Here is a 14,106-nt window from a genome sequence, read left to right on the forward strand (position 1 = left end):
TACCTACACATCCCACATGAAGCCCTGCTTTTATGCCACTGCACAACTCCCCAATGTGATAGCAGCCACTGACTGCACCCATGTTGTGTTGGTGGCACCCCAGGCCCAAGAGGTAGTCGACAGGAACCACAAGCACTACCACTCCATGAACGCGCAGGTAACCTGTGGCCCTGACCTCATTGTAAGCCACGTGTCTGCTACCCAGGATCCAGCCATGACTCCATGGCTGTAGAGAACAGCACCCTGCCGGGATACATGGAAAGGCACAGACAACAACGGACCTGGATAGTGGGTGACTACAAACTCTGCCACATATGCATGTTGAAGCACAAATCCGAAAATTGTGAGGGCGGGTAGCCACAGGAAGCATTGCATGTCAATAGGAGGTATTGGCAGCACCCATGCAGCCCCTGTAAAATTGATGGTGGGAATCCAAGGGTGCATGCACACATTTGACACACACATGGTGATGGACACCCACCACTGCCATCATATTGGCACTTCAGACCACATATACCACAATGCATCTTGAATGTGCCACTACTTCATCCAACACAGCAGCACCCAATAGCATGTCGACCCGGGCCACAACTATCTGCCCATGTGCAGTAAAGGCGTACACGCCACAAAACACCCGCCACAAAGTCACTGTGTGTATGAATAGGACAACTTATCAATAGCATAATATGCAAATGATGCACACCCATCACTCATAAACATTGTATGTGCCCGATGCACACAAGAATGCCCACAGCTAACAATAGCTGGAAACATTGAGACTGCAGACCAATGCATGAGACAAATGACTGATGTCCGTGTTACACCCCATGCAAGTGACTCTGGATATCCGCAGCTGGTGTGGCTGATGAACCCTGTGCGTGACCCAAGTACACAACATGAGACCGCCTACAACCATGCCCACAAACGGACACGAGTTTGAATAGAGCACACATTTGGACACCTGAAGGCATGATTTCAGGTGCCTGCGCTGCACTGGTGGGTCCCTGATGTATGCTCCTGACAAAGTAGAGAAAATAGTCTTGGTGTGTGCTATGCTCCACAATATTTGCTTAAGGTGGAATGTGCCTCTACTCTCCAACACTGACAGGCCACACCCAGTGGAAGAAGGAGATGACGACCATGTGGCAGGAGCCAGGGCAGACACCCAATGGGATGAAGTGAGGGAAGGGAGATTGGTTCAACAGTTGCTAATAGACAATTACTTTTAGTTACTTGACCTGACCCAGTACACAACCTGCAAAGTGTGAATAAAGAGCACAAGTACACAATCATGAATGTCCTTGCATGTCATTTTTTCAACCATTTTTTATGTAACTTTTTAAATCCACATCCCCCAAAGCCCCACCCACCATCAACACCCTAGCACACTATCCCCCCTGCCCCCACCCACCACCAACACCCCAGCACACTATCCCCCCAGACCCTCACCGACCACCAACACACCAGCACACAATCCCCCTCCCCCACCCACCACCAACACCCCAGCACACTATCCCCTCACCCAGCACCAACAACCCAGCACACAATTCCCCCTTCCCTCACCCACCACCAACACCCCAGCACATAATCCCCCCTCCTCCACCTACCACCAACACCCCAGAACACTATTCCTCCTCCCTCCACCCACCACCAACACCCCTGCACACTATCCTCCCTCTCTCCACCCACCACCAACACTCCAGCACACTATCCCTCCCGCCCACCACTGTGTCTATATCATGTCCACTCAGGCCACTGATATTCATGCCATTCTCCCACTCTTCAGCATCCACGGAGCGTGAGTGCAACTGGCGCAGGGACCTCCGCTAGGGGTGTGCTGTTGTGACCCCCCCGTAGGGGTGGTGGAGGAGGATGGTATGAATGCTGCCACCTGCAGCTGCTGGCGTTGTAGTGCATTTCCCTCCTTCAACTGCTCAGCTAGGGCAGAGACGCTCTCACCCAGCTCGCGCACCCTCTGACCAAGCCCAGTCAGTGATGCTGTGCACGCTTCCACGGCCCTCCTGGTCCGCTCATTGTCATGGGCCATCCTCCTTGTGGCTGCTTGTATGGCCTCACTGATCACTTGCATATGCTGCTATGCGCAGTGGCAATAGTCTCTATCTGCCGCTGTTGTGACTCCATCTCACCTAGGCGCACCATGACTACGGGCAGGTCAGCCGTCAGCTGGGGTGGTGGGGAGAGACATTGCCTTGCTGGGCAGACAACTGGGGAGCTATAGGAGCTGGTATCAGTGTCTTGTTGTGGAGTCCGTGCGTGCCGCCGGCGTGCTTGGACCAGTGGCCTTGGGGTACGTGCAATTGGCTAATCCAGGCTCTCAGGCATGTTGGGTGGTGGAAGGTGGTGACTGTGGCCAGGAGTCGGGCCGTTGCTGCATGCTGCCCATCACTGCTGCTGCTGCTTGCCCCTTGCCCCTGCTGGGTGGTGGCTGGCGGGGCTGTATTTCCATGGCAGCCTGGACTGCCATGCTGTCCTCCTCACTGTGTAACGGGGTGCGGCAGGCAGGCTGGGTTTCTGGTGTGGGTGAAACCCTGCTGCAGCGAGATGTGGGTCGGGGACATCTTGCGTCTAGGGGTGGATTTGCGTCCCTTTTGTGGGGGGGTCGGGTGCTGCTCGTGGTGGCACAGGGGTCAGACGTGTAGATGGGTCAGCTGCATCCTCATCCCCTGACGCCTCTGGTGTAACTTGTGTGCCTGTAGGAGACATAGGATATGGCACTGGGAGACATTCCTTCACGTGTTTTGTCATACATGGCAGTGATTGCATGCTGAGGGTTGAAGAATTGGGCTGTTGCACTGATGCACTGGCCAGGCCTGCTTGCATTTGGTAGTGGATTGTATGCAATGGGGATCGGTGCTGCCGAGGTGGCATGGCAGGGCTACATTGGTGACCTAGCCGTTGGTTTGCTTGCATGCATCATGTCCCCATTTACAACTAGACTGTTACGCATGCTGATTAAGGAGTGTCTGGTACTTGTCACTGCCACCCACGGATGGGGCACAGCTGTGCCCCCGGCATGGCTGTGTGGTGACTGGTGCCTGGATGTGTCCCTTGGCTGTCCACCCACTACTCTGGCTCACATGTCTGGCATTGGTGCACTGGCACATGGGTGCTGCCGTAGGTGCCTGTGGTTGCTCCCACGTACTGCCCCCAGTCACAGTGCCCGGCTCATGGGTTGACCAGTGGGAGATGCTGTGCCGAGCTGTCCTAGTTACATTAGTTACATACAAAATGGCATGTGGGGTGGTTCACTCACCTTCTGCCTCCTGGATGCCAGCGCCTGCCTCGGATTCTCCAACTCCCTCAATCCTTTCCATGTCAATCACAGTGCTGCATTTCTCCTCCCAGGGTGTCAGGTCCAGTACAGGTGGTGATACTCTCCCTGTGGCCATGCTCTCCTGTGGATGGTGGGACAAGATTCCAGAGGAACGAGCCCGCAAGTCATTCCATCGCTTGTGTCAGTCTTTCCCATCACGGGGGACATGGCCAACTGCCAACACCTTCTGGCTCACCGCCTGCAAGACCTGGTTGTGGGGCTGGGAGGAGGTCTTGTTTTGCCTGGCTACATATAGCTCGCCATGTTGGGGCACAACCTCATCCACCTGTATTATTAGTTCTGTGTCTGTGAATGTTGGTTTACACAGACAATCTTGGGCTGCCTTGTCCCTTACCCTCTTCTGTGACATGTTTGATGGTCTGCAAGTGTGCATGGCTGCCAGGGGCTGGTTCTGATTTTGAATGGATTGTGATTTCTATATTGGCCGCTGCTGTGATTCCCGTTCCGGCGGTGACGTATTTCCTGCTGGCGCGCACTAATTTCACCTGAGATCAGCGGTAGTACTGGATTGCCCAACGGTAGTACGCTTTCCGGCACTGATTACATCGGGCGCAATAAGTGTTACTGCGGGGCCGTGTGCTCGTGCCTACATTCTTGTGATACGGTAATATTAGCGCCACAGCTCCTGCCGGTAACGCTATATCCACTCGGCAGCAATAGTGCCCGCTTACCGTCCAACTCGTGATGAGGCCCAATATGTTTTCCTTTTTCTTTTTGACAAAAAATGTGTGTATGCAATATCTAATATATGATGGTTGTTTGTATTTATACCATATGTGAACAAGCTGTTTGCCCATTGTACAGCCTTGATAAGGACCTGCTGTGTTGAAAAACGTGTTGGCTGGTGGACAATACCTCTTCAATTTTGTTATAACCAAAACATAGAATCTATTTGTATGTATATCAGGATTTGAATAATAAGCATTAGCTGAAATCCTGGGAAAAAATGTGTTTAACAAGTAATATATTCAACGTTTGAATTACAAGGACTAAGAGTTAAATTTGTGTTTAGGACCAGGAGTTCATTTTGTTTAAAAAAATCACCTCTTTAATCATTTGGATAAGTGCAATCCTTACTTGTTTGTTTGTTTGTTTGTTTATTCATTTGTTAAGCGCACCAGACTCGTAAGTAAAAGGGCGCAATGACAAGGAAATGCAAGGCTTACATGATTACACAGGTTACAGACAGGATATATACAATATGAACAATAGGACTGTGGCTAGTTTGCATGAATGCGGGAAATATACAATATGAACAGTAGGGCTGTGGCAGTATAGTATGATAACAGGATATATACAATATGAACAATAGGGCTGGATCAAAGGTGCGTGCACTAGGATATAAAACTTATATGAGTACACATGCATGGGCAGCAATATTTACATAAAGAGAGAGTATAGCAAGGTATACTGTTTCTTGATTGCAGGATAGTGTCCTCAGGGAAGGGTGAAGGGTAACTAAGGATTGGTGGCAGTGAAATGCTTTATTAAGTTTTTCCTGAAGAGTGGATATGGTTGGTCAGCTCTTAACTCCTGGGGCAGTGAGTTCCAGCTTCTGGCTGCCTTAACAGTGAAGCTGTTGCCCCCGATGGTAGTCAGTTTGTATTTGGGGATATTTAGGCAGTTAGTGTTCCCCATTCTAGTAGGTCTGAGAGAAGTTCTTCTCTGAAGTTTGTCTATGAGGTAACTGGGGGCCGCGTTGTTCAAAGCTTTGTGTGCCAGAGAGAGTGTTTTTAGAAGTATTTTATTGGATGTGGAGAGCCATTTGTGTTGATGTCTCAAGGCAGAGATGTGGGTTTTCTTATTTATGCCAAGGGCTGCTCTTAAGGCATTATTCTGTAGCGTTTGGAGTTTATTAGTGGTGGATTTGTTAGCCCCAATGTAAAGGGCATTGCAATAGTCGATTCTAGAGAGTATAAGAGCTCTAGCCAGGATCAGACAGCTATAGTCTGAGAGGAATGGTTTACCAGCTCTAAGAAGTTTGCATGTGTAAGCCGTAGACGAGGTAAGGGATTTGACCTGTTTGTCAAAGGATAGTGTGGAGTCCAAGTAGAATCCCAGGGTTTTTACTTCCTTGGAGACTTTAATGGTGTTGCCGTCAATATTGAAGGAAGAGTAATCTTGACCTAGTTTTTTAATATTGGCCTGCGAACCCAATATTATTAGTTCAGTCTTATCATCGTTCAAGCATAGGCCGTGTGTGGCCATCCATGCTTGGATGATAAGGTAAATTTTGTTCACTAGGCCCGTGTCCGCACTGTAATCCCCAGAAAGTGGTAGGAGAATCTGAGTATCATCTGCATAGTTAGTGTAGGTGACACCCAGCTGGTCCAGATCGTCGAACAATGGCTTAGTGAAGATGTTATATAGGGTGGGCGAGACGCAGGATCCTTGCGGAACGCCGCATAGGATGGGTGTAGGCTCGGCAGATGCTGAGGAGGAGAAGACTCTCATGGTCCTCTCACTCAGGAAGGGCTCGATCCACTTGATAGCGTCCGTGGAGAAGTGAGCTGCAGAGTCAAGGTGCCGACATAAGACCTTGTGGTTGACCAGGTCGAAAGCAGCGGAAAGGTCGAGTAGGAGCAGGAGTACCGTCCTTCCTTTGTCTCTTAGTTCGTCTATCTGGGACTTAAGGTCGATTAAGGCAGTCTCAGTTCCGTGCATTGGACGGAAGCCGGATTGTCTGTTGCCCAGGAGTTTGTGCAGTTCTAAATGCTTCTGTATTTGAGTGTAGACGGCTTTATCCAGTATTTTTAGTAAAAATGGGACCGTGGTAATAGGTCGATAGTTAGTGGGAATGAGGGGATCAAGTGTCTGTTTCTTGAGGAGTGGTAGCACCCAGGATTGCTTGAGGTTGGCAGGTATAGTACCTGTAGCAAAAGAGGCATTTATCAGTTTGGTTATAAATGGGGAGAGTTCTCTAGCAGCGTCTTTTATTAGCTGTGCAGGGCAGATGTCCCCTTTACAGTTTGAGGGTTTTAAAGATAGGATGATTTTTTCTACCTCTAGGATGGACATTTTTGAGAAGTGGAATGTGGCATTGTGTGCCGGTGGTGGCTCATTGGGCTGGAGAATGTTAGGCAGGTGCTGTAAGTTTAGAGCCTTCTTTTTTAATTGGATTTTGTTCTGAAGTGTATCGATTTTATGCTCTAAGGCTTGTTGTATGTCAGTACACCAGGATTTGTCCTTGGTGCAGACGTCCGGGGTAGCAATAGGGGACTCTAGTTCTTTGAGTATGCAGAAGAGTTCCTTCATGCTTGAGTTTGAGCTAGCAATGCGTTGGTCATATGAGTTACGTTTTGCTTGGCAGATTTCCTTTTTGTAGAGTGAGGAGAGTACAGTTAATTTGGCTTTATTCTCGCTAGATGGGCATCGTCTCCAGTTTGTTTCACTTTTGTTCTTTAGGGTGCGAAGGTCTTTGAGTTGTGGGGTGAACCATTTGTTTAGGTGGGCTATGGGTTTGCTCGGTCTGAGTTTGATAGGAGCAATTTTATCCAGAGTGGTAAGCATAATATTGTTGAATTCCTGAACTAGGCCGCTGGGGTCGAGATTATCAGACAGTGTATTGAGAGTAGGCAGTATGGCGGGGATGATTTTTTCTACCGTAATACTTTTATTACTTCTGGTTAGGCATGGTGGCGCTCGTGGTCGGACCAGTGGAGTGGGTCTGACAGTGGATAAGAGAAAGGAGATCAAAGAATGATCTGTCCATGCTAAAGGCAGGATGGATGTGATAGTGGCAGAGCAGTTGAGGTCGGCTACCCAGTCCAGTATTCTCCCTTTTATGTGGGTGGGTGTAGAGACTTTTTGAGTAAGTCCTAGTGCTTTGATCGTATTGGCTATTTCTGTGGCATTTTTGTCTGTTTGGTCGTTGAATCCTAAGTTGAAATCGCCTAATATAAGTAGTTGGGTGGAGGGTTTCAGGTTGTTCATGATTATATTATGCAAGTCTTCCTCGAAGGTACCAAGAGGGCCAGGTGGTCTGTATATGAGGTGTATGTTAATGGATTGTGACTCATTAATCTGCATTTTGGCGGTGAGGGATTTGCATGATTGTAGAGATTGGGTGGGGGCTAGTCTGAGACCAAGAGCCGTTTTAGAGATGATAGCGATGCCGCCTCCTCGTGTATTATCACGGTCTTGTCTGAGAATGGTGTAGTCGTCTGGGACAGCTAACATGAGGGTAGGTCCTGCTGCAGTATGGAGCCACGTTTCCGTGATTGCGAGAAAATCCAGGTTCCCTTCTGTGATTAAGTCGGCAATATCCGTAGCGTGAGCGACTAGTGATCTAGCATTAAGGAGCGCTCCCTTGAGAGGGGGGTCCTTGGGAGTTTTGTTGACTCGGATGGGTTTGTCAGTGGTAGTGCAAGCTTTGGGATGGAGGTTATTAAGCTGGAGGGTGTTCTCATTCGAGGTAAATGTTTGAGTAGGCCGTTTGGGATGGCTAGGCATTCGTGAGCTAGGTTTGTAATTGGTTTTGAGGTTGGAGGCCGGAAGGGTTCTTCTCAATGGTTCATGTAATTTGGTTAGTCTTGCGCGGAGTCTGTTGTTTCTATTAGGAGTGGTACAAGGAAGGGAGGCATATAGTATTGTTTCTTGGGCCTTGCAGAATGTGGGGGGCTTAAGTTGCATATCGTTAGTAGTGAGTTGGCTTAAGTTTGAAGTAGGTATTGGTGACTGAGTAATGTGGATGTGACTGCTGAGGACCGATTGTGTGAATGTAGCCATGATGCAGAGGGCTAATGCTAGGTGTGGCATCCTTCCAGTTCTAGGAGAGAGCTGTCTAATGGCGACCATAGGGCACAACACAGGGCACAATATAGGTTAAATGTGGTCTATTGGCGACCATAAGGCACAACACATGGTTCAGCATAGGTTAAATGTGGTCTAATGGCGACCATAGGCACAACACAGGGTTCAGCATAGGTTAAATGTGGTCTAATGGCGACCATAGGGCACAACACAGGGCACAATATAGGTTAAATGTGGTCTATTGGCGACCATAAGGCACAGCACAGGGTTCAGCATAGGTTAAATGTGGTCTAATGGCGACCATAGGCCCAACACAGGGTTCAGCATAGGTTAAATGTGGTCTAATGGCGACCATAGGGCACAATATAGGTTAAATGTGGTCTAATGGCGACCATAGGGCACAATATAGGTTAAATGTGGTCTATTGGCGACCATAGGGCACAACACAGGGTTCAGCATAGGTTAAATGTGGTCTATTGGCGACCATAAGGCACAACACAGGAAGTATCACGATAACAGAAATGCAGTTCGCATGCCCACGAGTGGTGGCGTGCTAGCGAGATTGTGAAGTCAGTTTCAAACGAGGGCGCTTGGGCAAGTAGGCAGCTCATGCAAGGACACCATGGATCTTACAAAGAAGCTGAGTGAACACAGGTGTCAGATATGGTGTCAGCTAGATTCGAGATCTGTCAGGGTAGCAGGAAAGGCACTACTGCAACTAGCATAGCATAGCAAATGAGCAGCCAGTGATTGTACTCATGTGGTTTGCGGTCCAGTATACTGTTGATCATCCACGTACAGAGCATGCAATTGAAAAAGAAGAAGAGTTCCCCATATGAGGCAATTGTACAGCGCGACCTTTATGATGGTAATCGGGGTCCAACAGTATGCTTCCGTGGCGAACAGGGGCAAACAGGGCAAGCAGCCTTATGGTGGCCTTGAGGTGGCCGCCGGCTTCCGCCTGCCGGCGGATGTTTAGGCTTAAGAGCAGCCTACGCAGGGTTGCTCAGCAACGTGGGACGCTCAGCCTCGCTTTCAGGCCGCGTCGCGCCCGACATTTTGTTTTTCAAAAAGTCGGCGCGAGCGGACCTGGGGGATGTAGAGGCTGCGGGGGCTCCTTTGATGAGGTGGGGTGCCCTGGGGGGGCAGATTGGCTAGATGCAGGGGCAACAGGGATCTGCTTTGGATCCTATGAATGGATCACCGCTGCCGTGTGATCCGATGCTTTCGGCCCAGTCGAGTCGTCTGTATCGATGTCCAGGACGGTGGTGGGGGGCTCCTGCCCACTCCACGGCGAAGGGGGTCTGTGGGGGCAAACAGGGCAAGCAGCCTTATGGTGGCCTTGAGGTGGCCGCCGGCTTCCGCTTACTTGTTCAATACTTGTTCAATATTTAATTATTGTTAACTCAGGCATAGTTTTATTTTAGAGTTTACCCTCCCACCATCATGCCCCACTTAGGATCATCATAGTTATGGCACAGAGGGTCGTGTCTTAAATGCAGCCTCTGTGCTGCAGACACCTGGCTGTCCACTGCAGCTGTCAAATGGGAAACGTTCACCTCAGAACCTGCTCTGTACCACTGGTAGAGCAGGCACTGCAAATCAGGATACTTATGCAGCAGAACACAGATGCACACTATGCATTTGGATGGAGTTTTGAAAGGGCAATCTGATCCCAAAATTACCCTTTCAAAGATGGAATAACCAGTATTATTGTATTAGTTAATAAAAATCAAAAAAGCTAGGGCTTTCACACCCTTGCCAGCTGGCATTTCCTCACACACAGACCAAGAACCCCAAGAGGTGTCCACAACCGACATAAAGGCCGACACTTACAAACCGACCAGGGAAAACCTTGATAAATGAGCCAGGGGCACTACAGGATTTTAACACACCATCACATCACACCTGCTCTAAACATAGTAGGGTTAGGTACAGCCTTCCTGCAGGCATTCATCCAAGCATTACTATATCCTCTCTTTTCCAGTCTTCTAAAAAGTATTTATCCGTTTCTGTCAGTCCTCAATACTTAGTCAACCCACTGGCCTACAGTGTACAAAGCTCACTGAAGGCTGTTTGCTTCCTGGTTTAGTGACTCCTCTTCTTGAAGAGCATCCTAATTGGTCTGTGAGCCATACAAAAAGGGTATAAGGTACCAATAGTTGTTTGTGGGGGATCACCACCTTCCATAGCTGAAGGTGGATAAGCCCTTGACATTTTGGAACGGAATCAACTAATCCAGGGACATAGTTGTGGGACCCTCTTACCAAACACCTTCCTTTTCTGCCCCCAGCCTCCTTCCAAGCAACTGTCATATATGTCTCACTTTAATAGGTCATTGAATCTATCAGTCAGCCTTCATCCTCGTATAATTACATCATGTCACCAAATGAAGCACTGCAAAGACACAACACCACAGTTTCCTCAGCTGCCTGATTTATTTTTAATTTTATTTATTAGTTATTTGTAATGTACCTATGCACAAGTGTTTCAAGGTGCAACTAGGCAGGGGGGGGGGGAACCAGAATGGAAAAACAGGGAAGCAATCATACTAGACCTTGTGACATTCAGATTGTGCAAGTGTAGTGGCAAGAAGGGCAGAGGGGAGTGAAGGGGAGAAGTGCTTAAGCAAGGCAGATGGACCGAGAAAGGGAGAGAGCAAGTGGAGGCCAGGGGGATGGGGCAAGGGAAGAGGAGAGGGCAAGGGAAGGAGGGTTCACAAGCTACGTGCGATGTAAGCGGATGGACTGTCTTCCGGGGTGCAGACCACCCAGACAAGTGCGGATGGGGACCCGTAAGGGCAATGCTGGATGAGGGGAGCTGATGGTAGGTCCGGGGCGACCAAGTGCTATGTAGACTGTACAGGGGGGAAAGGCCTTGTGCCCTGGAAAACCCATGAAGGAACCAGGCCACCAGTCAAGGGAAGAGGGGGAGATTAGCAGGGCAGGGGGAGAGGGAAGGAGGAAGAAAAGAGGAAAGTATTGAGGATCTTCCAGAACATAAGGAGATCCAGCTCAAGTCTGAGAGGGGCAAGGAGGCCATTCCAGAGGGAGGCACCTGAGGAGGAGAGAGATCTACCACTCTCTCTCTGCTTGGAGAAACGTCTGATCTGTAGAGAGTTAGAGACAGAAGATCGAAGAGCTCCGGAGAGCAGGTTAAATGTAACAGGGTCCCAGGCCCCAGAAAGCCTTGTGGATGATGCAGAGGGTCTTGATCTTGATCATCGCAGCACGCGGGAGCCAGTGGAGAGATTTAAGGGCTGGAGAGATGCAGTCCCTGGGCTTCAGATCAAGGATAAGTCTTGCAGTCCTATTCTGGGTCAGTTGAAGAGAGTGAAGGGAGGAGTTAGGAAGATTGGGGAAGAGGCTGTTTCAGTAGTCCAGCCTGGAAAGAACCGGAGATCTGGAGACATTTTGTTTCTGGGGGAAGGTGAGGAAAGGCAGAATACCTCTGTGGAGGTGCAGCTGAAAGTGGGGTGGCCAGAGTGTGGAAGGGAAAGAGGGAGCAAGGGTACTGATGAGACAAATCTCTGGCTTACTGGCATGAATGAATGAGTGAGTGGGTGATGCTAATGCGAAGAACTGGGGTAGGAAAAACCCTATGAGTGCCAAGCTAAAGCCCCAAAGTAAATAAATGCACCACCCACAGACAACATTAATGCTATTCCTAGCACCAATTTAGACAGGGTAGGGAATGAAGGAATGGCGGTGAGGGAAGCGAGGAATGAAAGGAATTTAGAGAAGGAAGGAAGGAAGGAAGGAAGGAAGGAAGGAAGGAAGGAAGGAAGGAAGGAAGGAAGGAAGGAAGGAAGGAAGGAAGGAAGGAAGGAAGGAAGGAAGGAAGGAAGGAAGGAAGGAAGGAAGGAAGGAAGGAAGGAAGGAAGGAAGGAAGGAAGGAAGGAAGGAAGGAAGGAAGAAAGAAAGATGAGGGCAGCAGTTGGAAAGGAAGGAAGAGATGAAGGGTAGGTGAAAATGAGGGAGAGAGGGAAAGATGGGGCCGAAAGGGAGTTAGTCATGTGGGAAGGAGGGAAATGGAAGAAAGGTAGGAAGCAATGGAGAGAAGAGTGGAAGATTTTGAGGATGAAAAGGGAAGGAAGGCAGGAATGACATAGGCAGAGAGCAAGGGGCAGATGGTTAGAGGAAGGGGAAAAGCAGGAAGACTAGTATGGAGGCAAAAGGCCACGTTTTAAACATAAAATGAAGCTTTTTCATTTATTTCTTTTAATTATGTGGCCACACCTCAGTAACAATGTACAATAATCAAATATTTAGACGTTGTAATGCTGATATGAATATAAATATATTTCTTTCTATTCAAAGGAAGTGGCAAGCGTTCAGCAAGCACAATCAGATGCATGGTATGGACTACAGTTACCTTCTGGGACTCCTAAAACAGATTGAAGATCAATGGGACCCAGAGATGTGCCAAAAAGAGCAAGTAAGCACCACTGTTTCAGAAACACTCTCAGCAGTTCAAAGGCAGTAATGGGGCCACTATTGCCAAAACCTCCAGTTATCAAGTGTTTGAATTGGTGCATGCCAGGATCCTTGTCACTATGAACATGAGTGGCTTAAAATCCAAAAGACTGTTTCAAAAGAATTTATATTTATTTATATATTCATTAGTTATTTATATGGCGCTTGTACAACAAGACAGTGTTTCAAAGCGCACGAGGCAAAAGGGAAGGGAAAAATGGAGCAAATAAACCATAGAAATGACAAGGAATAGATAAGAAAACAACAAACAACGGTCATACTAGGCCTTGTGACATTTAGAACGTGGAAGTGCAGAGAAAACGATGGGGGTTGGGGGTGAGGGAGTAAGTGCTAAGGGCCCCACGGGGCGGTGGGGCTGCCAGGGTGCCTGTTGAGGAGGCAACATGTAAGTGCATGGACGGAGGCATCACAAGCCAAGAGGGAGGTCTGACACCCATCAGGTAAGTGCAGAGCTGAGACAAACCACCGAACTAGCAGGTGCAGGCCCAGAGGGTAGTGCGGGGGGGAGTGGGAGGGTGTAAGCTGATGGTGTTTGGGCAAATGGCCAGGACCCTATTGGACTCTTGGGGGACCAGGCCGCCAATCCTAGCAGCTGAGGTGATAGTTAGCACAGGAGGGAGAGAGAGAAGGGGGGGGGAGAAAGATCTTGAGTTGTGTGTGGAATTTGAGGTGATCCAGTTCAAGAAAGAGAAAGGGGGAGACTGTTCCAGAGCAGGGAGCCAGGCGAAGAGAGAGATCTGCTTTTGGTCCTAAAGTCTTGTTAGTAATCCATGTGCACTTATTTCATGCAATATATGTTTTTCATTGTTTACAATGTCTAATTCTTTGTTCTCAAATGTTTAATACAATCACGTTGTGCACTCAAGTCGGCCATATGCATATTCATGATTAAAATGTTTGGGGAGTTTGTGGATTTTGACAGTAGAACCCATACAATGTGCAACTTTCAAGAGACCATTTACTGTACAATATGGAGTGCTGCTATTTTTAGATTCCCTCTTACATATAAATTACTTGTTTTGGCTGTCATCTCCACATACACAGGCACCAAATAATCACATATGCATTAATTTACCTGGCATATTTTTGAGGTGATCCAGCATCCTGGGAATCAGCATTATCCCCTAATCCCCGCAATGGCAGTTCCTTTAGGTAAGGATTTGGATAAGAGAAGAAGTACCAACAAAAGGAGAAGCACTTGAAGGAGATCAGAATCCTTACCAGAGCTTGCTTCTTTGTATAGCAGTCGCATACCCATTTTAGATGCCTTATCTTAACAGACTTCTGGCAGGCTATGCCTTAGCCTGATTTATCACACCTTGTACCATTTGACTAGTCCTTATGTGGCAAAGGTTTGTGGTCACAAATCGAGGGGCTGTGACTAAACCATGGTCTTACATTCTTCCGGTATAGTACCTTCTAAACTAAAATATGCTTGGGTCCTTCCCCTCTTCAAGAAGCCCACCTTAGACCCGAACACACCCACCAACTACTGCCGTAAAA

The 14,106-nt window shown here is 48.4% G+C and overlaps 1 protein-coding gene across 1 annotated transcript in view; it reads left to right on the plus strand.

Moving 5' to 3' along the window:
• BAIAP3 (BAI1 associated protein 3) overlaps positions 1-14,106 on the plus strand; it is a 2,154,334-nt gene that overhangs the window by 1,773,654 nt on the left and 366,574 nt on the right. Inside the window, exon 15 of the mRNA XM_069647200.1 lies at positions 12,427-12,544. Within this exon, the coding sequence (XP_069503301.1) occupies positions 12,427-12,544 (118 nt within the window). The remainder of the gene's footprint in view (positions 1-12,426; positions 12,545-14,106) is intronic.

Source organism: Ambystoma mexicanum, chromosome 2q (assembly GCF_040938575.1).
Source record: "Ambystoma mexicanum isolate Mex_15411 chromosome 2q, UKY_AmexF1_1, whole genome shotgun sequence".
Classification (NCBI taxonomy): domain Eukaryota; kingdom Metazoa; phylum Chordata; class Amphibia; order Caudata; family Ambystomatidae; genus Ambystoma; species Ambystoma mexicanum.